The 27,420-nt window shown below is 45.7% G+C and overlaps 2 protein-coding genes across 2 annotated transcripts in view; one reads left to right on the top strand and one right to left on the bottom strand.

Annotated features, from left to right (window-relative positions):
• Positions 1-27,420, bottom strand: part of LOC134583131 (intelectin-1-like) — a 524,948-nt gene that overhangs the window by 99,906 nt on the left and 397,622 nt on the right. The window lies entirely within an intron of this gene.
• LOC134583151 (intelectin-1-like) lies at positions 4,903-27,414 on the top strand. The gene is made up of 4 exons (XM_063439971.1): positions 4,903-5,040; positions 17,073-17,320; positions 23,847-24,005; positions 27,274-27,414. Exons 1-4 carry the CDS (start codon positions 4,905-4,907, stop codon positions 27,412-27,414), a joined length of 684 nt encoding a protein of 227 aa, XP_063296041.1. The 5' UTR covers positions 4,903-4,904.

Raw genomic sequence — 27,420 nt, 5'->3', positions numbered from 1 at the left:
CATGGCTCCCCTCTATATACAGAATCAGGGCCGGACTGGCCCACCGGGATACCGGGAAATTTCCCGGTGGGCCGCGGCACCTGGGAGGCTGGAGGGAGAGAGGGAGCCCTGCTCCCTATATTTTAATAATATTGCGGCCGCCGGCCGCATTGTCGGTGCCGCCGGGTGGCCGGTCCGGCAGCACACTCTGAGGATTTATACTTGCAGCTGGCGGCCCCATCTCCTGTGCTGACAGCTATGCTGCTGTCAGTATCAGTGAGTGTGCCGGGCGGCCGCCTAAGCGATCCGGCGGCACACTCACTGATACTGACAGCAGCATAGCTGTCAGCACAGGAGGACTGAGGGAGGGGGCGGAGCTAACTACCAAGCTCCCTCGCGGTTCCCGTAATCCCCAGCTCAGCCACATCATAGAGTAATCACTACTCTATGATGTGTAGATGCTAGGAATTATGGGGACCGCGAGGGAGCTTGGTAGTTAGCTCCGCCCCCTCCCTCAGTTCTCCTGTGACAAGTTAAGCAGGCACACGGAAGGGGGGGCAAATAGAGGGGAAGGAGGGGGGGGCAAATAGAGGGGAAGGAGGAGGGGGGGGGGCAAATAGAGGGGAAGATAAATAGAGGGGAAGGGGGGGCAAATAGAGGGGAAGGAGGGGGGGGCAAATAGAGGGGAAGGAGGGGGGGCAAATAGAGGGGAAGATAAATAGAGGGGGGGGGCAAATAGAGGGGAAGGAGCGGGGGCAAATAGAAGGGAAGATAAATAGAGGGGAGGGGGGGGCAAATAGAGGGGAAGGGGGGCAAATAGAGGGGGAGGAGGGGGGCAAATAGAGGGGAAGATAAATAGAGGGTAAGGGGGGGCAAATAGAGGGGAAGGAGGGGGGCAAATAGAGGGGAAGATAAATAGAGGGGAAGGGGGGCAAATAGAGGAGAAGGGGGAGACAAATAGAGGGGAAGGGGGGCAAATAGAGGGGAAGGGGGAGACAAATAGAGGGGAAGGGGGGCAAATAGAGGAGAAGGGGGGCAAATAGAGGGAAAGGGGGGGAGACACATAGAGGGGAAGGGGGTTAAATAGAGGGGAAGGGAGGTAAATAGGGGAGAAGGGGAGAGGCAAATAGAGGGGAAGGGGGAGACAAATAGAGGGGAAGGGGAGAGGCAAATAAAGGGGAAGGGGGAGACAAATAGAGGGGAGGGGGGGGTAAATAGAAGAGAAGGGGGAGACAGAGGGGAAGGGGGGTAAATAGAGGAGAAGGGGGAGACAAATAGAGGGGAAGGGGGGAGACAAATAGAGGGGAAGGGGGGTAAATAGAGGAGAAGGGGGAGACAAATAGAGGGGAAGGAGGGGGGGGCAAATAGAGGGGAAGGAGGAGGGGGGGGGCAAATAGAGGGGAAGATAAATAGAGGGGAAGGGGGGGGCAAAGAGGGGAAGTAGGGGGGGGCAAATAGAGGGGAAGGAGGGGGGGCAAATAGAGGGGAAGATAAATAGAGGGGGGGGCAAATAGAGGGGAAGGAGGGGGGGCAAATAGAGGGGAAGATAAATAGAGGGGAGGGGGGCAAATAGAGGGGAAGGAGGGGGGGAAGGGGGGCAAATAGAGGGGGAGGAGGGGGGCAAATAGAGGGGAAGATAAATAGAGGGGAAGGGGGGCAAATAGAGGGGAAGGAGGGGGGGCAAATAGAGGGGAAGATAAATAGAGGGGAAGGGGGGCAAATAGAGGAGAAGGGGGAGACAAATAGAGGGGAAGGGGGGCAAATAGAGGGGAAGGGGGAGACAAATAGAGGGGAAGGGGGGCAAATAGAGGAGAAGGGGGAGACAAATAGAGGGGAAGGGGGGCAAATAGAGGGGAAGGGGGGGAGACACATAGAGGGGAAGGGGGTTAAATAGAGGGGAAGGGAGGTAAATAGGGGAGAAGGGGAGAGGCAAATAGAGGGGAAGGGGGAGACAAATAGAGGGGAAGGGGAGAGGCAAATAGAGGGGAAGGGGGAGACAAATAGAGGGGAGGGGGGGGTAAATAGAAGAGAAGGGGGAGACAGAGGGGAAGGGGGGTAAATAGAGGAGAAGGGGGAGACAAATAGAGGGGAAGGGGGGAGACAAATAGAGGGGAAGGGGGGTAAATAGAGGAGAAGGGGGAGACAAATAGAGGGGAAGGGGAGAGGCAAATAGTGGGGAAGGGGGAGACAAATAGAGGGGAAGGGAGCAAATAGAGGGGAAGGGGAGAGGCAAATAGAGGAGATGGGGTAGGCAAATAGAGGGGAAGGGGGGAGACAAATAGAGGAATAATAGAAACACAGGGAGAGGGGGGACACAGAGACTGAGGGGTAATAGAGACATAGGGCAAGGGGGGGACAAAGAGACAGAGGGGTAATAGAGAAACAGGGGATGGGGGACAAATAGAGGGGTAATAGAGAGACACAGGAGAAGGGGGGACACAGAGACAGATGGGGTAATAGAGAGACACAGGGGATGGGGGTACAAAGAGACAGAGGGGTAAGAGAGAGACACAGGGAGGAGATGGGGAAGAGAGACACATAGAAGGTTTGTTGGGGTGACAAAGAGACATACAGTAGGGAAGGGGGACAAAGTGACACAAGATTTGTGGGAGGCAACGCTGGGCTGGGGAAAAAGAGACAGAGAGTAGCTGGGAGAAGAGAAAGAGGCACACAGAGTATGGAGTTAGAAAGAGACACACAGATGAGATTTGGAAGGGGAGAAAGAGACAAAGTGTCTGGGGCTAAGAACAACACAAAAGGGGCTGGGGGAAAGAGAAATACAGAGGCTGGAGAAGGGTAAAAAGAAACACACATGGACTGGGATAAAGTAAAAGGTGCACAAGGGTCGCTGTAAGAGAAAAAAAAGGAGACAATTGGAGACAAGATACACTAAACGAGGAAAAGGTAATAGAAGTAAATTGATGTGATCCTGACAGTAATATACACATAAATATGCATGTATATTATTGTGTGTATTAGTAACATAATTAAGCCTATAATATTTACACATATAGTAATATACATTTATATATGCATAATACACACATAAATGTCATTAATATATGTGTGTGTGTGTGTGTGTAATGAGCACGTATTGGCCCAGTCTTGTTGCTAGTTGCATACTCATGCACAATAACATATTCAAAGTGAAGAGCGCACCCATAGAACTTCAAAATTAACCAGATCCCTTTATTTTTTTAGTTGTGCAACTGCAGACATTCAGCATTTCAGTACCATTACTAAAATGTCCTTAATAGGCCAAAGTAGTTGTACTGAAACATTGATTACATGCAAATGTACGTCTACTTAAAATAAAGGCGCTCTTTTGTTTATTTTGAAGCCCTATATGCGTTCCTTCGTTGGAGTAAGCGCTTTCAATTTCAAGTTATTTTTTCACCCTCTATATCAGCACACTATGCTGTCGCGACGCATTATTGGGCTGGTATAGAATTTTTTTCCAGGGCTGATTTTAGTTCCGGCCCTGTACAGAATAACATGGCTCCCTCTATATACAGAGTAACATGGCTCCTGAGCTGCGGGTGGGGGCCCTATAAAAGAATAATGGGGGGGAACTACTGTCCTCCTCCCCGCCCCCACCCCTGAGCAGCGGGTGGGGGTCCTAAGTTACAATAAGAGGGGGGGACCTACTGTCCTCACCCGGCCCCCACCCCTGAGCTGCGGGTGGGGGCCCTAAATAACAATAAGGGGGGGACCTACTATCCCCCCCGGCCCCCACCCCTGAGCGGTGGGTGGGGGCCCTAAATGAAAATCCCCCCCTCCCCCATCAAAGGTGACTAGGGGTCCCCAAACCCCTAGTCACACACCCAAATAAAAAAGCCCCTACCTACCACCCTCACCCTAAAAAATAGTGAGTGGGGAATAAAATTGCTACCCTGTAAAGTAAAATTCAACTTACTATTCAACATCTTCTTTTTTCTAAAATCTTAATTTTTCAGCCCCAAAAAAGGGCAAATAAAAAGCCATCATACCCGTCGAATAAAGCAAAAAAAAAATTAATCCATCTTCACCCATGGAGGGCTTGGCGCAGACAAGGGTATTAACATATACCCTATTGTTACAATTGTTACTTGAAAAGCATGAGGAATGCCGTTGGGGTACCACATGCTAATTTGTTATACACTTGCACTACAAAAATAAAGAATTTAAAATAAATAAATAAATAAATAAATAAAAAATTAAAAAAATAATAAAAAAATAAATGAAAAAAAAATATATGCAGCTTCCAAATGAATCTAAAATGGATGCTGTCCAGGAGGTGGGAGGGTCTTCTAGGGAGGGTGTGCTGCTGATTGGCTGGAATGTGTCTGCTGACTGTGAGGTACAGGGTCAAAGTTTACTCAATGATGACGAATAGGGGCGGATCGAACCGCGCATGTGTTTGCCCGCCGTGGCGAATGCGAACACGCTATGTTCGCCAGGAACTATTCGCCAGGAACTTTAACTGATGTGAGTGTACACAGAGAAATTACTTTGTTCTAAATGTATCATTTAGTAAAGATTTTGCAAGCAGTCAATAAATATTGAATGTGAAATTGATTGATTGAGTTAATAGCTAAAAGCCATTCCTCCTCAAATCCAAACCATCAAGTTATTAGGTAAAACATGTCCAAAGTATGCTGATGGTCCGGTTTACAAAGTGTTTTCCTCTATAAAGAGGAGCCGAGAGCTTGCTTTTACACCATACTCTGTGAAAAAAAGGTAAGTGATAGATGGCATTAAATTCACACTCTGGGTAGAATTCTCTGTTTAACCAATCTCATGATAAATCACAATGTCAAGGTTATAATGTTAAATAAATGCAGGTTAATCTATATGTGCTAAAACACAAACACCAAATCTTGTATTTAAAACTGTATATGAGAATTTTTAAAATATCTGTCATTTGTTTCTCATGCTAGCAGAAGATGTTGCAGTACAGTTTGTTAGTGCTGGCCCTGGTTTTTACCAGCGGACATGCTGACACTGACTTCCCCACTGGGAGCTCTGACATGGGGTACAGGAGCTGCAAGGACATCAAGAAAATTGATAGTTTCGCAACTGGTGAGTCAGAGAAACCAATGACCAAGTTAGGGAATTTGAAATCGCAATGGCGTTGTTGCCAAAATTTAAATATACAATTTCAGAGACACTTTGCAGAGAAATTTAGCAAAATTTTGTTGTAAATTTACAACTCAATTATGGATATTTGAATATTTGGCACAATTTATTAAATCTGTCAGTTTTATTCACCTGTTGTTTCTTTTGTGCCCTAACCATAACTTTTTAGATAAGTAATTTTTTTCTTTGATACAAGGATCATAGGCGTGCGCACGGGGTGTGACGGGTGTGCCTGGGCACACCCTAATCACACCTCCGTGCTGCACTACCTTTGGGCAGACTAACATGTCGGGTCCTCGGTCATAGACCGAGGACCCGACACAGGAGGGGGCCGGCGGCGTGCACACAATGCCGCCGGGTGAGAGGCCCCTCCTGTCCGTCTGCCCTGATCCTCAGTCTGCAGCTCCGCCGGGAGTGAGCTGCAGACTGAAGTATCTCGCGATCTCCAGCCTGTCAGAGCGTTGCCACGGCAACGCTCTGCCTGGAGATCGCGAGACTCACCATGTGGTCTGCAGCTCACTCCCGGCGGAGCTGCAGACTGAAGAGAGAGGGCGTCCACTGGACCACCAGGGAAGGTATTTAAACCCCCCTCTGCCCCCTGTCACTCACTGCCCCCCCACCCTGCCTCTGCACCCATACCCCCCCTAACCCCTGTCCCTAGCCCTCTAACCCCCTAACCCCTGTCATTTACTGCCCCCCACCCCCCCAACCCCTGTCACTACCCCCCTTAACCCCTGTCACTACCCCCTAACCCCTGTCACTTTCCCTCTACCCCCTAACCCATGTCACTGCCTCTCCACCCCCCAACCCCTGTCACTGCCCCTCTACCCCCCTAACTCCTGTCTCTACCCCCCCAACCCCTGTCACTACCCCTCTACCCCAACCCCGTTCACTGCCCCTCTACCCCCTAACCCCTGTCACTACCCCCAACCCCTGTCACTACCCCTCTACCCCCCAACCCCTGTCACACCACTCTACCCCCTAACCCCTGTCACTGCCCCTTTACCCCCCTAACCCATGTCACTGCCTCTCCAACCCCCTTAACCCCTGTTGCTGCCCCTCTACCCCAACCCCTGTCATTACCCCTCTATCCCCAACCCCTGTCATTACCCCTCTATCCCCCTAACCCGTCACTACCCCTCTACCACCCCTAACCCCTGTTACTACCCCCTAACCCCTGTCACTAACCGTCTACCCCCGCTACCACCTGTCACTGCCCCTCCACCCCCCCACCTCCTGTCCCTCTACCCCCCCAACCCCTGTTGCTGCCCCTCCACCCTCCTAACCCCTGTCGCCCACACAGTGCACCCCTCACAATCATACACACTGTACCCCACACACACTGAATCCCTCACAATTACACAAACTGTACCCCTTACAATTACATACACTGTACCCCTCACAATCACACACACTGCACCCCTTACACGCTGCACCGCTCACAATCACACACACTGCACAGCTCAGCTCACAATCACACATACACTGCACCTACGTATACTTGTATTTGTGTGTGTGTATGTATATATATATATATATATGTGTGTGTGTATATAAAAATACATATACACGCGGCGTGTGTGTTTGTGCTTTAGGGTGCACACCCTAATGCAACAGGCTGCGCACGCCTATGACAAGGATAGTTTGAATATAGAAGTGTTTTTGTATGGAGTAGATGTATCTTTGAGTGCAGGGGTGTTTCTGTGTAGTGTTGGCATTTAAATGCATGAGTGTATTTGGGGGGTAGTATTGGTGTTAGAATTCATGGGTATATGTGTGTGTTGTATCAGTGTCTTAGAGCATACAGATGTGCTCAAACGTTTGCATACCCTGGCAGAAATTGTGACATTTTGGCATTGATTTTGGAAATAGGACTGATCATGCAAAAAATATATTTTATTGAAGGATATTGATCATATGAAGACATTTCTTATCGCATAGTTGATTAGCTCCTTTTTAAGTCATAATGATAACAAAAATCACCCAAATGGCCCTGATCAAACATTTACATCCCCTTGAATGTTTGGCCTTGTTACTGACACACAAGGTGACACACACAGGTTAAAATGGCAATTAAAGGTTAATTTCCAGAGCCTCTGGCTTTTTAAATTGCAATTAGTGTCTGTGTATAAATAGTCAATGAGTTTGTTATCTCTCACGTGGATGCACTGAACAGGCTAGATACTTAGCAGGCCTGGACTGGCCATCAGGCACACAGGGGCAAATCACCAGTGGGCCGCGATGGCCATGGGCCAAGGCCAGCAGAGGAGGTCACAGGATCTCCCTGGCCGGCCCATGCAGGGCCCACGCTATCCGAGCACCGGCCCCTGCTACATTCCATGACAGGCCGGTGGGGAGATCAAAGATCTCCCTCACTGGTGCACTGGTAGTGTAATGTGGCCACCGGCTGGGAAGGGAGACTGGAGAGGACCCAGAGGAGCTCTACACTGCAGCTCTGCCGGGTTCCTCTCGCGAGGTGGGTGCATTGCCATGGCAACGCTGCGGGTCGCAAGAGTGAACTTTAGCCCCACAGGCTAGAGTTCACTCACCATTAGCACCACCAGGGATTGCAGCATGCCCCCCCCCCCTTTTCCGAGGCGTAAGGTAAAAAGGGAGGAGGGGATACAATGCTTGCTTTTTTTTTTTTTTTTTATTTGGCTCCCCCAACACACAATCCCTTCAAATATATACACAGCACCCTCACACACACAGCACCCTCACATACACAGCACCCTCACACTCACACTGCACTCACACACACTGCACCCTCACACTCACACACAACACTCACACACACACAGCACTGTCACACACACTGCACCCTCACACACACACTGCACTCACAAACACTCACACACAGCACTCACACTCTCTCTCTTTCTCTCTCACACACACACATACACACAGCAATCTAACACACACTGCACCCTCACACACACTCACACACAGCACCCTCGCACATACAGCCCCCTTATACACACTTCACCCTCATACACACACTGCACCCATCTCACACACACACACTGCACCTTTCACACACACACACACACACACACACTACGCCCCTCACACACACACACTACACCCCTCAACACACACACACACACACACACACACACACATACACAATGCACCCCCAACACACTGCACCAAACACACACACACAAAACATATATATATATATATATATATATATACATACTACAGCACCCCTCACACACACACACTGCACCCATAAGCACATTACATTCCAGACACACTAGATCCTTTACTCAACTCTGGATCATCTACACACATTGTATCCCTATATACAATCTGAATCCTCTACGCACACACATTCACTAGATCTCCTATACACACTCTGGGTCCTTCAAACACACACTAGACCTCTACACACACACTACATTCCTGACATTCACACTCTGGATCCCCTATGCACACATAGATTCCTTGTAGGCAAACACATACTACATTCCCTAAACACACACTCTCTACCACCCCTACACCACACTACTATACAGACACACTACAGCCCGTAAGCATACATTAGATACATCCCCTATGCACACTATGCCCCCTATACACACACTCTCTACAGCAACCAGTCACACATACATTACACTGCAAACACAACATGACTGAAACCAACCTTTTTACACAATACCACACCACAATAAGATCACTCTACATACACGCAATCCCACAAGCTGACTCCAAACACATGCACAATACTCTTTCCTGGCACTTTTGTCTCCTTGTGTCCCATTTATGGAGACACCAGAGACAAGTTTCAAGCAAACACAACACAAGCATGTTATTAAATTTGCGTGTGCTGTGCAGAACAAATACAGGGCCTTTTTCTCATGCTAGAGATCTTCAGCAGAGCTCTGCGCATGGAGTGCCCTGTAAGATAATTGAACCAACATGCTCTCTTTGACAGGGTGCGTGCTTGTCATTTGTGATGACAAAACACACCCTATCTCCCCCCCCCCCCCCCCCCAACTTCTCAGTGACAAAATTTTGTCCCCAGTCCGTCCCTGATACTGAGCCATGGAGAGCAGAAAATAACTGTCAAAAGACCAGCGTAACAAGGTAATGGAAATTTATAAAGATGGAAAAGGATATTGAAAGATAGCCAAAGCCTTGAAAATGCCAGTCAGTACTGTTCAATCACTTATTAAGAAGTGGAAAATTCAGGGATTTCTTGATACCAAGCCAAAGTCAGGAAGACCAAGAAAGATTTCAGCCACAACTGCCAGAAGAATTGTTCGGGATACAAAGAAAAGCCCTCAGGTAACCTGAGGAGAAGTACAGGCTGCTCTGGAAAAGAACGGTGTGGTTGTTTCAAGGAGCGTAAAACGACAATACTTGAACAAAAATGAGCTGCATGGTCAAGTTGCCAGAAACAAACCTTTACTGCGCCAATGCCACAAAAAAAGTCCGGTTATAATATGCCCGACAACACCTCACAGCGTCTGGCACACTGTCATTTGGAGTGACGAGACCAAAATAGAACTTAATGGTCACAGTTATAAGCACTATGTTTGGAGAGGGGTCAACAAGTAGTGAAAAGAATACCATCCCCACTGTGAAGCATGGTGGTGGCTCACTGATGGTTTAAGGGGTGTGAGCTCTATAGGCACGGGGAATCTTGTGAAAATTGATGGCATGATGAATGCAGCATGTTATCAGAAAATACTGGCAGACAATTTGTGTTCTTCTGCACGAAGACTGCGCATGGGACACTCTTGGACTTTTCACCATGACAATGACCCTAACCACAATGCCAAGTTGACCCTCCAGTGGTTACAGCAGAAAAAGGTGAAGGTTCTGTAGTGGCCATCTCCTACCTTAATATCTTAGAGACACTGTGGGGAGATCTCAAACGTGCGGTTCATGCAAGACGACCAAACCTTTGCATGACCTGGAGGCATTTTGCCAAAATGAATGAGAAGCTATATCACTTGCAAGAATTAGGGCCCTTATAGACAACTGTTACAAAAGACTGCACGCTGCCATTTATGCTAAAGGGGGCAATACACAGTATTAAGAACTAAGGGTATGCAGACTTTTAAACAGGGGTCATTTCATTTTTTTTTCTTTGTCATGTTTTGTTTTATGATTGCATCATTCTGGTATAACATACAGTTTAATATGAATCCTATAAGAAATAAAATAAATGTGTTTTGCCTGCTCACTCATGTTTTCTTTAAAATGGCACATACAGTCAGGTCCATAAATATTGGGACATTGACACAATTCTAATCTTTTTGGCTCTATACACCACCACAATGGATTTGAAATGAAATGATCAAGATGTGCTTTAACTGCAGACTTTCAGCTTTAATTTGAGGGTATTTACATCCAAATCAGGTGAACGGTGTAGGAATTACAACAGTTTGTATATGTGCCTCCCACTTTTCAAGGGACCAAAAGTAATGGTACAATTGGCTGCTCAGCTGTTCCATGGCCAGGTGTGTGCTATTCCCTCATTATCCCATTTACAAGGAGCAGATAAAAGGTCCAGAGTTAATTTCAAGTGTGCTGTTTGCATTTGGAATCTGTTGCTGTCAACTCTCAATATGAGATCCAAAGAGCTGTCACTATCAGTGAAGCAAGCCATCATTAGGCTGAAAAAACAAAACAAACCCATCAGAGAGATAGTAAAAACATTAGGTGTGGCCAAATCAACAGCTTGGAACATCCTTAAAAAGAAAGAACACACCGGTGAGCTCAGCAACATTAACCCCTTAAGGACACATTCCAGAAGTTTGGTCCTTAAGGGGTTAAAGACCCGGAAGACCACGGAAAACAACTGTGGTGGATGACCGAAGAATTCTTTCCCTGGTAAAGAAAACACCCTTCACAACAGTTGGACAGATCAAGAACACTCTCCAGGAGGTAGGTGTATGTGTGTCAAAGTCAACAATCAAGAGAAGACTTCACCAGAGTGAATACAGAGGGTTCACCACAAGATGTAAACCATTGGTGAGCCTCAAAAACAGGAAGGCCAGATTAGAGTTTGCCAAACAACATCTAAAAAAGCCTTCACAGTTCTGGAACAACATCCTATGGACAGATGAGACCAAGATCAACTTGTACCAGAGTGATGGGAAGAGAAGAGTATGGAGAAGGAAAGGAACTGCTCATGATCCAAAGCATACCACCTCATCAGTGAAGCATGGTGGCGGTAGTGTCATGGCGTGGGCATGTATGGCTGCCAATTGAACTGGTTCTCTTGTATTTATTGATGATGTGACTGCTGACAAAAACAGCAGGATGAATTCTGAAGTGTTTCGGGCAATATTATCTGCTAATATTCAGCCAAATGCTTCAGAACTCATTGGACGGCACAGTGCAGATGGACAATGACCCGAAGCATACTGCAAAAGCAAGCAAAGAGTTTTTTATGGGAAAGAAGTGGAATGTTATGCAATGGCCAAGTCAATCACCTGACCTGAATCTGATTGAGCATGCATTTCACTTGATGAAGACAAAACTGAAGGGAAAATGCCCCAAGAACAAGCAGGAACTGAAGACAGTTGCAGTAGAGGCCTGACAGAGCATCACCAGGGATGAAACCCAGCGTCTGGTGATGTCTATGCGTTCCAGACTTCAGGCTGTAATTGACTGCAAAGGATTTGCAACCATGTATTAAAAAGTGAAAGTTTGATTTATGACTCTTAATCTGTCCCATTACTTTTGGTCCCTTAAAAAGTGGGAGGCACATATACAAACTGTTATAATTCCTACACTGTTCACCCGATTTGGATGTAAATACCCTCAAATTAAAGCTGAAAGTCTGCAGTTAAAGCACACCGTGTTTGTTTCATTTCAAACCCATTGTGTTTGTGTATAGAGCCAAAAAGATTAGAATTGTGTTGATGTCCCAATATTTATGGACCTGACTGTATATTACCAATTCTCCAAGGTTATGCAAACTTTTGAACACAACTGTAAGCATGATTTTACACGGTGTATGTGTGTCATTGCAAGGGCGCATTTGTACATGAATGGGATGTGAGGTGGAGGTTAAGAGACATAAAATGGTCCCAGCATGTCCTTCTTGTATCAGTGTCTTTTCATCCAGTGACAATGGTGTACAGCAATGTTTTGACTTGTAACACCAATCTTTGTGTTACATTTTGAAACATTGCTATACAGTTTGATAAATTAAATATGCAGGCACGAATACCAGAAGGATATGCTTAAATACTTATACTGATTCACCTAGATTTGTAATGGCTTTTGGCTGAAAAACCAAACTCTCTACACCCTGTGGGTAGGATTTGCTCCATACTTTGTTTCTTCAGATAAATGATTGGCCAACCGAATTTAGGAAGTAAGTTGGACTAAACATTTATGAAACAAGCCCACCCTGATGGAAACAACATTCAAGTACACACCACAATCAGATATCCACAAAAAACATACAATACAAAGGCACACGTAAAAACACACAGTTACAAGTAGATACATACAGACACACATTGATCCAAATTATAGATATAGACACAAATAGAAAAACACTTACACAGATATACAGACCCACATACAGATATACAGTCATACAAATAAACTTACAAAGACACAACAGTCAATACACTCACACACGCAGATACACACTTACAATCACGCACAACACATGTGAGAAGAAGTATACTTCAAAATGTTAAGTAAAACACAAGTTTACCAAGCTTTAGCCATTATAGATATTCAACTCAAATGTAACTGCTTGTGTTGATGCTCCCCAATGTTATCCCCATGTCCCCAAATTCAGCTTATTTCTCAGTAATTGTACAATGCTGCAGAATATGTTGGTGCTATATAAATAATAATAATAATAATAATAATAATAATAATAATTAAAACACATTTTGTGCTCCATCCACTACCTATAGGAGTTCTAGTTTCTAAATATCTGGAATGGAAGTTACTTTCTCTCTCAAACAAGGCATCAGGGCCGGACTGGGAGAAAAATTCGGCCCGGGCATTTTTTATCACAGCGGCGCACTAAGAAGGGGGCGGGGCAGAGGAGGTGTGTTTTGTCATCACCAATGACAAACACGCCCCCTCTCAAAGTGAGCATGTTGGTTCAATGCTCTTCCAGGGCAGACCATGCACAGAGCTCTGCTGAAGAGCTCTAGCATGAGAAAAAAGCCCTGTATTTGTTCTGCACAGCGCAAGCAAATTTAATAACATGCTTGCACTGTGTTTCCTTGCAATTTGTCTCTGGTGTCTCTATAAATGGATACCAGGAGACAAAAATGCCATTAAAGAGTACTGTGCATGTGTTTGGAGCCTGCTTGTGGTATTGCGTGTGTGTAGAGTGAGCTGATTGTGGTGTGGTATTGTGTAATAAGGTTGGTTTTAGTCATGTTGTGTTTGTGGTGTAATGTGATGCATATGTGGCTAGGGGCTGTAGAGAATGTGTGTGTATAGGGGATATAGCAAGTGTGTGCATACAGGCTATAGTGTGTGTGTGTGTGTGTGTGTATAGGTGATGTATGTGCGGTGTGTGTGAGAGTGCTGTGTGTGATGTGTGTGAGAGTTCTGTGTGTGATGTGTGTGAGAGTGCTGTGTATGATGTGTGTGAGAGTGCTGTGTTTGATGTGTGTGAGAGTTCTGTGTGTGATGTGTGTGTGAGAGTGCTGTGTGTGATGTGTGTGACAGTGCTGAGTGTGATGGGTGTGAGAGGGGTGCTGTGTGGGATGTGTGTGGTGTGTGAGGGTGCGGTGTGTGATGTGTGTGAGAGTGCTGTGTGTGAGGGTGCGGTGTGTGATGTGTGCGATGGATGCTGTGTATGATGTGTGTGACAGTGCTGTGTATGATGTGTGTGACAGTGCTGTGTATGATGTGTGTGACAGTGCTGTGTGTGATGTGTGTGAGTACTGTGTATGATGTGTGTGACAGTGCTGAGTGTGGGAGTGTTGTGTATGATGTGTGTGAGAGTGCTGTGTGTGATGTGTGTGACAGTGCTGAGTGTGATGGGTGTTAGAGTGCTGTGTGTGATGGGTGTGAGAGTGTGTGTGTGATTGGTGTGAGAGTGTGTGTGTGATGGATGCTGTGTGTGAGGGATGCTGTGTGTGAGGGGTGCGGTGTGTGATGTGTGTGAGAGTGCTGAGTGTGCTGTGTGTGACAGTGCTGAGTGTGATGGGTGTGAGAGTGCTGTGTGTGATGTGTGTGAGAGTGCTGTGTGTGAGAGTGCTGTGTGTGACATTGCGGTGTGTGAGAGTGCTGAGTGTGCTGTGTGTGACAGTGCTGAGTGTGATGGGTGTGAGAGTGATGTGTGTGATGTGTGTGAGAGTGCTGTGTGTGAGAGTGCTGTGTATGATGTGTGAGAGTGCTGTGTGTGACATTGCGGTGTGTGAGAGTGCTGTGTGTGCTGTGTGTGACAGTGCTGAGTGTGATGGGTGTGAGAGTGCTGTGTGTGATGTGTGTGAGAGTGTTGTGTGTGATGTTTGTGAGAGTGCTGTGTGTGATGTTTGTGAGAGTGCTGTGTGTGATGTGTGTGAGAGTGCTGTGTGTGAGAGTGCTGTGTGTGACAGTGCGGTGTGTGAGAGTGCTGTGTGTGAGAGTGCTGCGTGTGCTGTGTGTGACAGTGCTGAGTGTGATGGGTGTGAGAGTGCTGTGTGTGATGTGTGTGAGAGTGCTGTGTATGATGTGTGTGACAGTGCTGAGTGTGATGGGTGTGAGAATGCTGCTGTGTATAAATGTTAGAATGGATTGTGTGTGTGTGTGGGGGGGTAAATAAACAAATAAACAAATAAAATAAAAGGCATTATGTCTATCTATTGTGGTATCTGGGAGGGGGGGACCGGCACTCTTTCATCCCTGGTGGTCCAGTGGTGAGTGAACTCTAGCCTGCGGGCTAGAGTTCACTCTCGCGAGATCCGGTCGTTGCCATGGCAACGCTCCGGATCTCGCGAGAGGAACCTGGCGGAGCTGCAAGATAGAGCTACGCCGGGTTCCTCTGCTGGTAGGCTGGCTCCTTCCCTCCCTCCCTCCCCAGCCGACGGCCGCGTTGGACTGCAGGTGGGCCGGTGAGGGAGATCTTTGATCTCCCCACCGGCCCGCCATGGACTACTGCAGGGCCGGCGATAGGATAGTGCCTATGGTCTATGATCCTGTGACCTCCCTGCTGGCCTCGGCCCCTGGCCACCGCGGCCAGTCCGGGCCTGCAAGGCATTGATGATGTGTGCCATCATTTGGCAGGCAGTAGCCAATCGACTGACTGTGCTGGTGGCCATTTCAAGCAAGCTTCTGCCTTCAGTTCAAAGCTTGAGAGAAAAGAGGCATTGCTCTGTAATGAAGCAGAGGCATTGCTTCCCTGCCATACATTGGTATCATGATACCTAAGTAACGTGATGGGTGTTGCACGCCAGAGTATCTGCAGTATCAGAGGTAACCTGCCTCTGTCTATGTGCCTTAACCTTTCATCAGTCTAGCAGAAACCTTCACTGTCTTGACCTACAGCAATTCTCTACCAACCTCTAAACTCTCAGTTTACCAAATTCGAACCTCACCTACACTAGCTCTGCAACCTTATTCTCCTCTAAACTAGATAACCTGACACCTCCTAACAGGGCTACCATCATTCATTTTGGGACACCTTACACAGCTCAAGCCCTTGGCCCCCGGAGTCCAAGTACAGTCTTCCCACAAGGATAAGTAAAGTGGATGCAAGGTGTGTGAATGTGTATAGTGGAGACAAATGTGTGTGAATAGTGGATTCAGAGAGAGTGAATGAGGAAAGTGGATACAATGTGTGTGTAAAGTGGATGCAGAGAGTATGTTTGTATAGCGGATGCAGTGTGTGTGTAGTGGATTCAGTGTCTGTGTTTGTGTAGTGAATGCAGTCTCTATAGAGGATGTAGTGAATCAAATATGTGTTTGTGGAGATGATGTGGTGTGTGTAGTGTGTGCAGATGGGTTATGTGTGTTTGCATTTGTGGTGCTGGATGAGGTCTGTGTGTGTGGGGGTGAGCAGTATTTACATATTATAATCTTATCTTATAATCTTCTTTGCATATAATAATTTACATATAAAAATCTTTGCTGCTGCTGCTCCTCCTCCTACTAACTTGACCACTACAAACGTGGCAACTGTCTTCACTGAGAAGATTTCTACAATCATGGAAAATATCCTTTTAATCTCTACCAATACTTCCACCTCTCCCTCTCCTCTGTTATATTTCCTCCACCCTTCAAGCATGCAACCAAAACCCTGATTCCAAAGAACCCCATAAAAAACACCAACAACAGCAGAACTAAAAAGCCAACCTCGACAAAAAAAAACCTATCCCACTACTGCCGCACTAATACTACATTTGTATCCAAGATCCTTTGGAGAGTTTTGTATAGAAGGCTGACCAACTTTCTTAAATTTAACTGTCTGCTTGACCTGCTTCAATCTGGATTTTGCACTCAACTCAGTTTGCCAAAACAGCCGTGCCCGAAGTATCAAATGCCCTCTACCAATCCTCTGTTACTTTCAACACCATTGACCATGAATTTCTTCTTTCCATCCTCTGTTATTACAAATAATTATGTCTCTACCTGCTGTCCCTGTATAGTAATACCATTACCTGAATCACTCACCTGTAGTTCCTGTCAGTATCTGCTTTGGCTGCTCATGGCATAGTGCCTGTTCTGCCTCCTCCTCTCTCTCTCCATGTTGTAGCTTTATGTATACTGGGAGGAAGTTAAGTTCTATTACGGACATACAAGGTAACACCTCTCTCTGGTTGTCAGATATGTGGGCCATGTACCAGAACCTTTTTAGTTAGCAACTATGCAATGGAGATTAAATCAATGTTGTCTGTTTTTTGGTTTTTTTTTTATATTATTATTATGTTTTTGCTCTATATTTTACTAGGCCATTGAGGCCATGGTCATAATAGTGACATCTATTTACCAGATTAATTATATTATTTCCAAGTACCAATAAACATGTATTACACTTATTGTCACAGATGGACTATATACTCTGACAACCAAAGATGGAGAGCAGTACCAAACCTTCTGTGACATGACCACAAATGGAGGAGGATGGACATTGGTGGCCAGTGTACATGAAAACAATTTGTATGGGAAGTGCACAACAGGAGATCGCTGGACCAGTCAGCAGGGCAATTCTGCTAACTATCCTGAGGGTGATCACAACTGGGCAAACTATGCCACATTTGGTAATGCTGTTGGAGCAACTAGTGATGACTACAAGGTACCAAACATTATACAGTTCTCTGAATGTTTTTGGGATCATCCATTTTCTTATGAATTTAGCCGTCATGAAATTAAGAAGCCACGGCTAACAGGGTTTTAATCCTTTTTATGTTAATATTGAGGTGTATGGCTAGTTATTTAGATTTAGAGAGTGATCTTCTGGGTTTAGAATGTCAAAATGCAGAATTAGAAGCTGATTGCATCATTTCAACATCCTGCTCATTTCTGTCTAAATTTGTTTTCTTTAACCTATGGTTTTAAAGCCAACCTTATATGAAATATCAGGGAGAGTTTTTTTTTAAAAGCTTTAAATGAATGGCATAGGGTTTATCATCACTCACCTGATGCTATAGGGATAACGCCACACAATCTGGAACACCACTTCCAAGACAAATATATAGAGAAGGAATAGCCATTTAAGTTATAAGACCTATTGACCTATTGGTGGTAAGGAAAACATTACATATATTCACCTTTCCAGTTCAAGGTCCTTTTGTATAAACTTTGGAGTGCATGTTGACACAGAGATTCCAATCCAATCTTTAGGTGCATGTTGTCAGGGACCAGGAACCAGACAGAGACGGAACTAGATGCAAACACACCTTTATTGATAAATAAATAAATAACAAAAGCAAAGTCCAGGAATCAAGCAGGGGTCCGTCACCAGAGCGGGTAGTCAGACAAGCCAGGGATCAGGAGCACGGAGAGCAGCGGAGTCAGGAACAAGGCCGGAGTCAGGAACCAGGAACAAACAGGAAACACAGGAACAAGGAGACTTCTGGGAAACAGGAAACAACGCAAGGGCAAGGAGGTTCTGGGCTTAGCTGCTTAAATAGGCAGAACTGATTAGCAGCAGGGTTGATTACTACTCACAGGTGAGTAACCGTGGCAACAAGCAGAAGGAGCTCATAGTAATTGCAGCTGAAACTCAATCACTGAAACAGAAAAGGGTTGCTGTTTAAAACAGCAAAGAAACCCTGACAGTACCTCCCCGTCAACGACTCCCCCCATCTCTGTTGGTGGGTCCGGGCTTCATGGGGAAGCGGGCGTGATAGGAACGAAGGAGGGATGGTGCATGGACATCAGAGGCTGGAACCCAGGAGCGTTCCTCTGGACCGTATCCTTTCCAGTGCACCAAGTATTGGATCTGTCCTCTGAAGACCCGTGAGTCAATGATGCTGCGTATTTCATATTCCTCATGATTGTCAATCAGAACAGGACGTGGACGTGGCACTGAGGTGGTGTAGCGATTACAAACCAACGGTTTCAAGAGGGAAACATGGAAAACATTTGAGATGCGCATGTTAGCAGGAAGGTCAAGTGCGTAAGCTACAGGGTTAACCCTTCGAAGTATACGAAATGGCCCAACGTATCGGGGTGCCAGTTTTTGTGAGGGAACACGGAGGCGTAGGTTGCGGGAAGACAGCCAGACCCTCTCTCCGACCTGATAGGTAGGTGCAGGAAGGCGTCTGCGGTCGGCCTGGAGTTTGTAGTTCTGCATTGCGCGTTGCAAAGAATTCTGAACCTGCACCCAAGTGGAACGGAGTTCCCTGAGATGTTCCTCCAATGCTGGTATCCCCTGTGGCAAGAACGTATCAGGCAACATGGACGGTTGAAACCCATAGTTCGCCAAGAATGGGGATAGCCGGGAGGAGGCATTAATCGCACTATTGTGGGCAAACTCCGCCCAGGGTAGCAGATCAGACCAGTTGTTCTGGTGGTCAGAAATGTAGCAACGCAGAAACTGTTCCAGTGTTTGGTTAGCTCGTTCCGCTGCACCATTGGATTGCGGGTGGTAGGCAGAGGAGAAGGAAAGCTGAACTCCCATTTGCGTACAAAAAGCTCTCCAAAATCTGGACACGAACTGGCTACCCCTATCTGAGACTATCACTTTGGGTAACCCATGCAAACGAAAGACCTCCTGAGCAAAAATTGTTGCAAGTTCCTGGGAAGTTGGTAGTTTTTTCAAGGGAATGCAATGCGACATCTTCGAGAATCGGTCAACAACCATGAGAACGACTGTATTGCCACGGGAGACCGGAAGATCTACGATAAAATCCATGGACAAGTGGGTCCAGGGTCGTTCACCATTAGGTATGGTTTGCAGGAGACCCACTGCAGGGCGTCGTGGGGTTTTATTTTGAGCGCACACAGGACAGGCAGCTACAAAAGCGGTAACATCCGAACGGAGACTAGGCCACCAAAATTGCCGGGAGACAGACCAGATTAACTGGTTTTTGCCTGGATGTCCAGCTGCTTTGGAGTCGTGGTATGTACTCAATAGTTTCGTGCGGAGGTTAATGGGTACAAAACAACGGCCATTAGGTTTCTCTGGAGGAGCATTAATTTGTGCAGCCAGAATCTCCTCGCCTAGGGGTGAGGTGAGGTTAGTACGGATGGTTGCCAGTATATGGTCCGGAGGAATCACAAGAGTAGGGGTTATCTCCTCTCTAGATAGAGGGGAGAACTGTCGAGACAAGGCATCAGCCCGAATGTTTTTAGTACCGGGCAAGTAAGAAACCACATAATTGAATCTTGATAGGAATAGAGCCCATCTAGCTTGCCGGGGGGAAAGCCGCTTAGCTTCGGAAAGATATGTAAGATTCTTGTGGTCTGTGAGGATGAGGATTGGCACTGAAGTACCCTCAAGAAGGTGCCTCCATTCTTTGAGAGCTAGAATTATGGCTAGAAGTTCTCTATCACCAATCTGGTAATTGCATTCCGCCGGGTTCAATTTCCTCGAGAAATACCCGCACGGATGCCTGGGGCTCTCAGGGTTAGGACGTTGAGACAGGAGGGCGCCTACTCCTGTCTCAGACGCATTGACTTCGAGAATGAATGGTAAGGCAGGGTTAGGGTGTGCCAGTATAGGAGCAGCAGCAAAGGCGACTTTGAGAGACTCAAAGGCAGTAATGGCTTCTTGTGACCAATGCTGTGGATCAGCATCTCTACTGGTCATGTCCGTGAGAGGTTTAACCAAGGAAGAAAAGTTGCGTATGAACTTCCGATAATAATTGGCGAATCCCAGAAAACATTGTATAGAGCGAAGACCCGTAGGTTGAGGCCATTTTAGTACAGCCGAAAGTTTCTCAGGATCCATAGAGAATCCAGCATCTGAGATAACATATCCTAAGAATGTGACCTGTTTGCAGTTAAACTCACATTTTTCCAATTTTCAGAACAGATTATTTTCTCTAAGTCTCTGTAGAACACGAGAAACGTCTGCGTGATGGTTCTCGAGAGATGTGGAATGGATAAGAATATCATCAAGATAAACCACCACACATTGCTGCAGCATATCTCGCAGGACGTCATTTATAAATTCTTGGAAAACTGCCGGAGCATTGCAAAGACCAAAGGGCATTACTAGGTATTCGTAATGGCCGCTCCTGGTGTTAAATGCGGTTTTCCATTCGTGGTCCTCTTTTATCCGGACGAGATTATATGCCCCTCTCAGATCAAGTTTGGTGAAGACCGTTGCTCCCTTGAGGCGGTCAAATAACTCCGTGATTAGTGGAATGGGGTAGGCATTCTTAATAGTAATGCGATTGAGACCCCTATAGTCGATACAGGGTCTCAACTCGCCATCTTTTTTCTTTACAAAGAAAAAGCCGGCCCCGGCAGGAGAAGATGACTTCCGAATAAAACCCTTAGACAGTGCATCGGTAACATACTCCTCCATGGCTTGATTCTCTGCTACAGACAGTGGGTAAATCCGGCCACGGGGAGGATTGGCACCAGGTTGGAGTTCGATACCACAGTCATACGGACGGTGTGGTGGCAGAACGCTGGCTTGACCTTTGTCAAATACATCTTGGAATTCTTGGTACTCAGCGGGTAAGGAAGAGGCAGAACATGCGCCCAAAACTTTGACCGGTTTCTGGAGACAGGACAATGTGCATTGCTGGGACCATGATAATATCTCAGCTTTGCGCCAATCAATTGTGGGGTTATGCTTCTGTAACCAAGGGTATCCCAAAACAACCTGGTAATATGGAGAGGAAATGACCTGGAATTGGATCGTCTCATGATGTAGAGCCCCTACAGCCAGAGATACGGGCACGGTTTCTTGGGTCACGTGGGTTGGCTGTATTGGTCTGCCATCGATGGTTTCGAAGGCTAGTGGGAAGTTGCGAGACTGTAAGGGTATAGAGTGCTTTGCTGCAAATGCACAATCTATAAACAAGCCTGCGGCCCCAGAATCAAGAAATGCCCGGGTTTCAATGGATGAATCAGGCCAGGAGAGGATAATAGGCACCAAGGGTTTGCCCACACATATCTCTGGGTCTGCAGAAAGACCACCCAAGATCTGCCCCTGACAGTATCTTGGGTGCGGGCCCTTTGCCGGACGAATCGGGCAAAACTTTAACATGTGACCGTGGTGTCCGCAGTATAGGCACAGACCCTCCCTCCTCCTAAAGGCTCTCTCCTCGACCGAGAGGCGTGAGAAGCCTAACCGAGTCCACACAGACCACACAGACAGAGGACTCAGGACCAGGAGGCATGGGAGGTGAGGGAGGTTTGGGTGGGTTAGAAAAGCTTGGTGCCAAATCTACAAGAGGCCTCCGCAGGCGCTCCCTGGATGAGGATCTCTCTCGGAGTCTGATGTCAATGAGGGTGACAAATGATATCAGTTCCTCTCTGGCTGCAATCTCATTTTTAAACACATCGGAGAGACCCTGTGCAAAGGCAGCCACGAGAGTCTCGTTGTTCCAGCCACCCTCTGCTGCCATGGTACGGAATTCACTGGCATACTCGACAATAGTTTTTGTGCCCTGAGCATTAGACAAGAGTAGTTCGGCAGTAGGGGTGGAGCGAGCTGGAATATCAAAAACCCTTTTGAAGGACGCAACAAATTCAGGGTAATTGTAAATAATAGGCTTCTCTGCCTCCCAGAGAGAAAAGAAATCATGAAGTGAACTTTGTCACTGTCTGTAGGAAATGCCTGGGGCAGGATTTCAAGGTATCCTTTAACCTGATTTATAAATTCTCTGCACTGAGCTGGGTTGCCCCCAAAATACTGAGGGAGCGGGACAGACCCAGTCATTTCTCTAGCCGCTACAGGTTTGGAGGCTACAACCAGTGCTAGAACAGGAAGTGAGGCAGAGGCGGCCGCAATCGCAGGCTGGCCGGGTACTGGATCCAGATGGGCGTACTGGTCCAAATGGTGGTTCTGCTGGTCCCACCGGGTAAGTAGGTTAGGTATAGGTGTCTTGCCTGTACCATCTGTATTCATGGCCCTTGCGTAATGTCAGGGACCAGGAACCAGACAGAGACGGAACTAGATGCAAACAGACCTTTATAGATAAATAAATAAATAACAAAAGCAAAGTCCAGGAATCAAGCAGGGGTCCGTCACCAGAGCGGGTAGTCAGACAAGCCAGGGATCAGGAGCATGGAGAGCAGCGGAGTCAGGAACCAGGAACAAACAGGAAACACAGGAACAAGGAGACTTCTGGGAAACAGGAAACCACGCAAGAGCAAGGAGGTTCTGGGCTTAGCGCTTAAATAGGCAGAACTGATTAGCAGCAGGGTTGATTACTACTCACAGGTGAGTAACCGTGGCAACAAGCAGAAGGAGCTCATAGTAATTGCAGCTGAAACTCAATCACTGAAACAGAAAAGGGTTGCTGTTTAAAACAGCAAAGAAACCCTGACACATGTCCAGATAAGGTTTTTCATGCAATCTTGGAGTGCATGTCTAGATATCGATTTTAATAAAGTGTAAACAAACATGTGACATCGCAAATGGCCCTTTGTAGAGTAAAGTGGTAGCCCACTGCTCCTGAGCCTCATGCCACAGTCAGGAACTGCAATCCCTCAATAGTACTTTAGCAAAAATTGGATGGTCTCAAATGAGTGTGAATAGTGTTTGTACACACAGGCACAGGTATATGCAATGTTTCGACTTCTCCTCCTTAGTCATGCATAAAGAAGACCCCCATATACCATACAATACATAGCAAAAATAATAAATAATTCCACAAAACCATAGTGAGTAGTACAGGCTGAAAGTAAGGGCGTCCCATCCTAAAGAAATAGCAGAGGGAATTGCCCAGCATATTCTTCTCGATATTGCATATAGTGAGTGGCAGGTACCTGAATATCAGGACAAAATAACTGCAGAGATGGATTTTAATCCAATGTTAGAGTGCCTTCTCAGATATTCTTTTTATTTACTCTTGAATACTCTTTTTTTAATGTTAACTTAGTGTGCATATTGATACCAAATTGTGTTTCATCTTGGGGTTCATAAAAATACAGGGATTTATCTAATCGTTGGGTTCATCTCAATATAGGGGTTTATCTAATCTTTGACTGTATAGAGTTATAGGGTTTCAGAGCCTCCCAACATTTCAAATGGAGATAGAGGGACACTTTCATTTTAGGAATGTGAGTGTGGTGTGACCAGGGTGGGTCTTTTCTGAGAAAATGTATGTGACCCAATCGCTAATCAGATTGTTCTGTAACTTTTTATCCTGTATCCTGTAGCCTGGTTTAATGAAATAATTACTATTTCCCAGAATCCAGGATATTATGACATATCCTCCAAGGACTTGGGTTTGTGGCATGTGCCTAACCTGACTCCACTTTCTCAATGGAGGGACACAGCTCTGCTGAGATATCGCACAGAAAATGGCTTCTTGCCCACAGAAGGAGGAAACCTTTACAACTTGTACAAGGTACAATATTTCTCCAAAACACATTTGAACTTCTCACTATATGTACTTTTATTTACATGTCTAACACGTCTGCAACTATCAACATTTTATATTGAATTAATAAAGACAACTATATTCCCGATGAAGAAATCATGCTTGAGGAATTTAAATATAATTTAATCAACTTAAAATTTCAAACCAATTCACCTTGAATTCATCACATAAATCAGAAAGATTTCTTTATTGAAACATGTTGTTAAATAAACTTATAACATAAAACTATATTGTTATTACATATAGTATATTTAGTCCATGGCAATTTAATGTTCCATGACTTAATGGCCTAAAATTTTGATTTTACTTTGAATGCCTGATAATGAACAATTTTAGTATATAGTCTCTTGAAACTTGAAGATAGGAGATTTTGCCTACTGATTCAGAAAAGTTCCTTTACTGACAATAACTGTTAAATTAAATATATTATGTAAAAATAAAGTTCAGAATATATTTTAGGCAAAACATAGTATATGTACTATTTTAGCAACACTCCATAGACAAATGTTATATTTAATTAATGTATTTATTATTTTTCACAAACTTGTAGACAGTGGCGTACACACAACCCATGGGGCCCCGGTGCGAAAACTGATCCGTGGGCCCCCCCCCCGCGCTTACTCTGCGCGGGCCGGGGCCGCAACACCTGGCGGTGGGCACCTGGTTGCAGGGGTCGCAGGGCCGCGACCCCTGCAACCGCGGTATATACGCCAGTGCATGCAGATGCACATAAACTTTAAGGACCACTACAGACATCCAGATCACATCAGCTCAATGAAGTACTGAAAACATAGTGAGAAGACGCTGAACGTCCATAGGAAAGCATTGAGTAATGCTTTCCTATGGGCGGTTTGAATGCGCGCGCGGCTCTTGCCGCGCATGCGCATTCGGAGCTGAGAGGCGGATCGGGGCGGAGGGATCCCCAGCACCAAGGGAGTCCGGCGTTGGAGAAAGGTAAGTGCTGAAGACACACACACACTCTCACGAACAGACGCATACACACTAGCTAACAGACACACACACACACACTCTCACGAACAGATGCATACACACTAGCTAACAGACACACACATTTACTGACAGACACACACTCAGTGACAGACTTACATACACACTCACTGACAGACAGACACATACACACTCACTTACAAAACACGCACTCACTAACAGACACCAAACAGACTCACTAACAGACGCACACAAACTAACACACTCAGTAACACACTCACTGACACACAAAAATAACACTAACACACACACACACTCGAACACACACTCTAACACACACACACACACACACACATACACACTCTAACACACACACACACACACACACGTTTTTAAAAACAATTAATCCCCCAGCCTACCTACCTTGGGGAGAGCTGAGGTGATTCCCTGGGGTCCAGTGGTGTTGCTGGATGGCCGGTCACCGGGCAGGCTGGCGGGCGCGTGAGGAAGCACTCTCCCCTGAGTGCACCCTGTTCAGCTCCCTTGCGCGCCGCGTACTGATGCCAGAGCCGGAATATGACGTCATATTCCGGCTCTGGCATCAATGCGGTGCGTGAGGGAGCTGGGCAGAGAGTGCTCAAGGGAGAGTGCTCCCTCACGCGCCCGCCAGCCTGCCCGCCCAGTGACACCAGGGCCAGCCTCGGGGGGCCCTGAGGTGGCCAGCTCCTGGGCCCCCCAGAAGAAGAGGCTGGCCACACTGGCGTTACGCCACTGCTTGTAGATATACCCCCCAAAGAAAACATGCATGCATTGTTTTCTGCATATTGTATGTGATATATGAAAAGACAGTTTGCAAAAGCCACAGACCTGTTGGTTATATAAAGCAGAGGCTGCTTATTAAGAAGCTTCTGTGCTCAAGGCACGAGCACACACACACGCACGCACGCACATGCACAAGAAAGTGGTTTTTCTATTCTTCTCTATGAGAAGGGGTCAAGGCAGGCATGAAAACCTTGATGACTGTCTGAAATTGGCACTTTTTATAATCTGTCAAGAAAATGCCAGACTCCAGATAGATAGATAAAGCACGTCAAGGTGTGGAGTGTTCCTTTTACATGATCATTGTCAACAGCTTGTTGACCTGATCATTATTAACTTGTTAATAATGATCCAAGGAGAAACCTTTTAGCAATTTTGGACACAAACATTTTCTTTTCTATTACTGGGGCACAATTTAAAATTGCATTAGGTGATCATACAGGGGGCACATTTTTGCATATATGGTGGTATTGAGCTAAACTAGAAACATTTTGGATAATTATTAGACTAATTTTGAAAGAAATTAAATTGCAACCCAGAATCATATCTACTACATCTTACTTGGCCTAGAATGAATAAAGTAGGTAGATTCCGGATTATACATAAATTAGTTGCAGCCAAAATAGCCTTAGCTAATAGTTGGAAATGACAGGAAATCACTACATGGACATATCTTAGAAATCAAAAAAATTACCAAGGATGGAAGATGATGTCTTATCTAAGGATGTTGTCATAGCAACCAAAGCTATGAAAAAAAATGGCTTTCTCAAAGAGACATTAAGAGTATAGTACCCCCCCCCCCCCTTTTTTTTTTCTCTCCCTCTTTTATTCTCTAAGTAATGTTAACATGTTTTTGCTTATAATATACCGGTAGATAACTAAAGAAATCATGTATTCCTTATTGTCTTCCTTTCACTTACATAAAACCTCATACAGAATATATAAGTATGGATATTCCTCCTCTATAAAGGAGTTATTGCTTAGATAAGTTAATATAAAATTATTCAGGAAAAACAAGATAAAGGGAGAATGAGAAAGATGAAAGGGCAATGTCAAAGGAAACAAAAGAGAAAAAGATGAAAGTTAGAAGAGGAGGTAGAAGAAGGAAAACAGCAGAGAACATTATTTATTGAGATACCCAAACTATACAGTATATGGGTAATATATATATTCCTAGCTATTTATTTTTTTCCCTTTTTTTTATGCTTTGATTTGTTCTTCTTTTCTTCTATTTCTATACTATGTCATTTTTATACATATGTTCTTTTCTGTATTTAAGAGAAGTGAATCCTCTCTTAAATATGGAAACATGAGTCTAAAACCTGTTGGACTGGCATTCTTGCTCTTTAGCAGTATAGAAATCAGTAACATCTCTTGGTTAGAAAGGAATTCTACACTTCTAGCCAGGAAACATGTATGCAGAATGTTTATATTCACATTAACAATCATTTCCTCTCTCTATCCTTAGAAATATCCACTGAAGTATAACACTGGGAGCTGCATAGTCAACAATGGACCTTCTGCACCGGTTGTGTATGACTATGGAAATGCTGAAAAGGCAGCCAATTACTATTCTCCAGCTGCTAGAGGTAAGGCAATGTTTATTTAGATATAC

The sequence above is a fragment of the Pelobates fuscus genome, chromosome 13, assembly GCF_036172605.1.
Source record: "Pelobates fuscus isolate aPelFus1 chromosome 13, aPelFus1.pri, whole genome shotgun sequence".
Taxonomy (NCBI): domain Eukaryota; kingdom Metazoa; phylum Chordata; class Amphibia; order Anura; family Pelobatidae; genus Pelobates; species Pelobates fuscus.
Note: the sequence above shows the minus strand (reverse complement) of the source record. Positions and strands in the feature narration are given on the sequence as shown.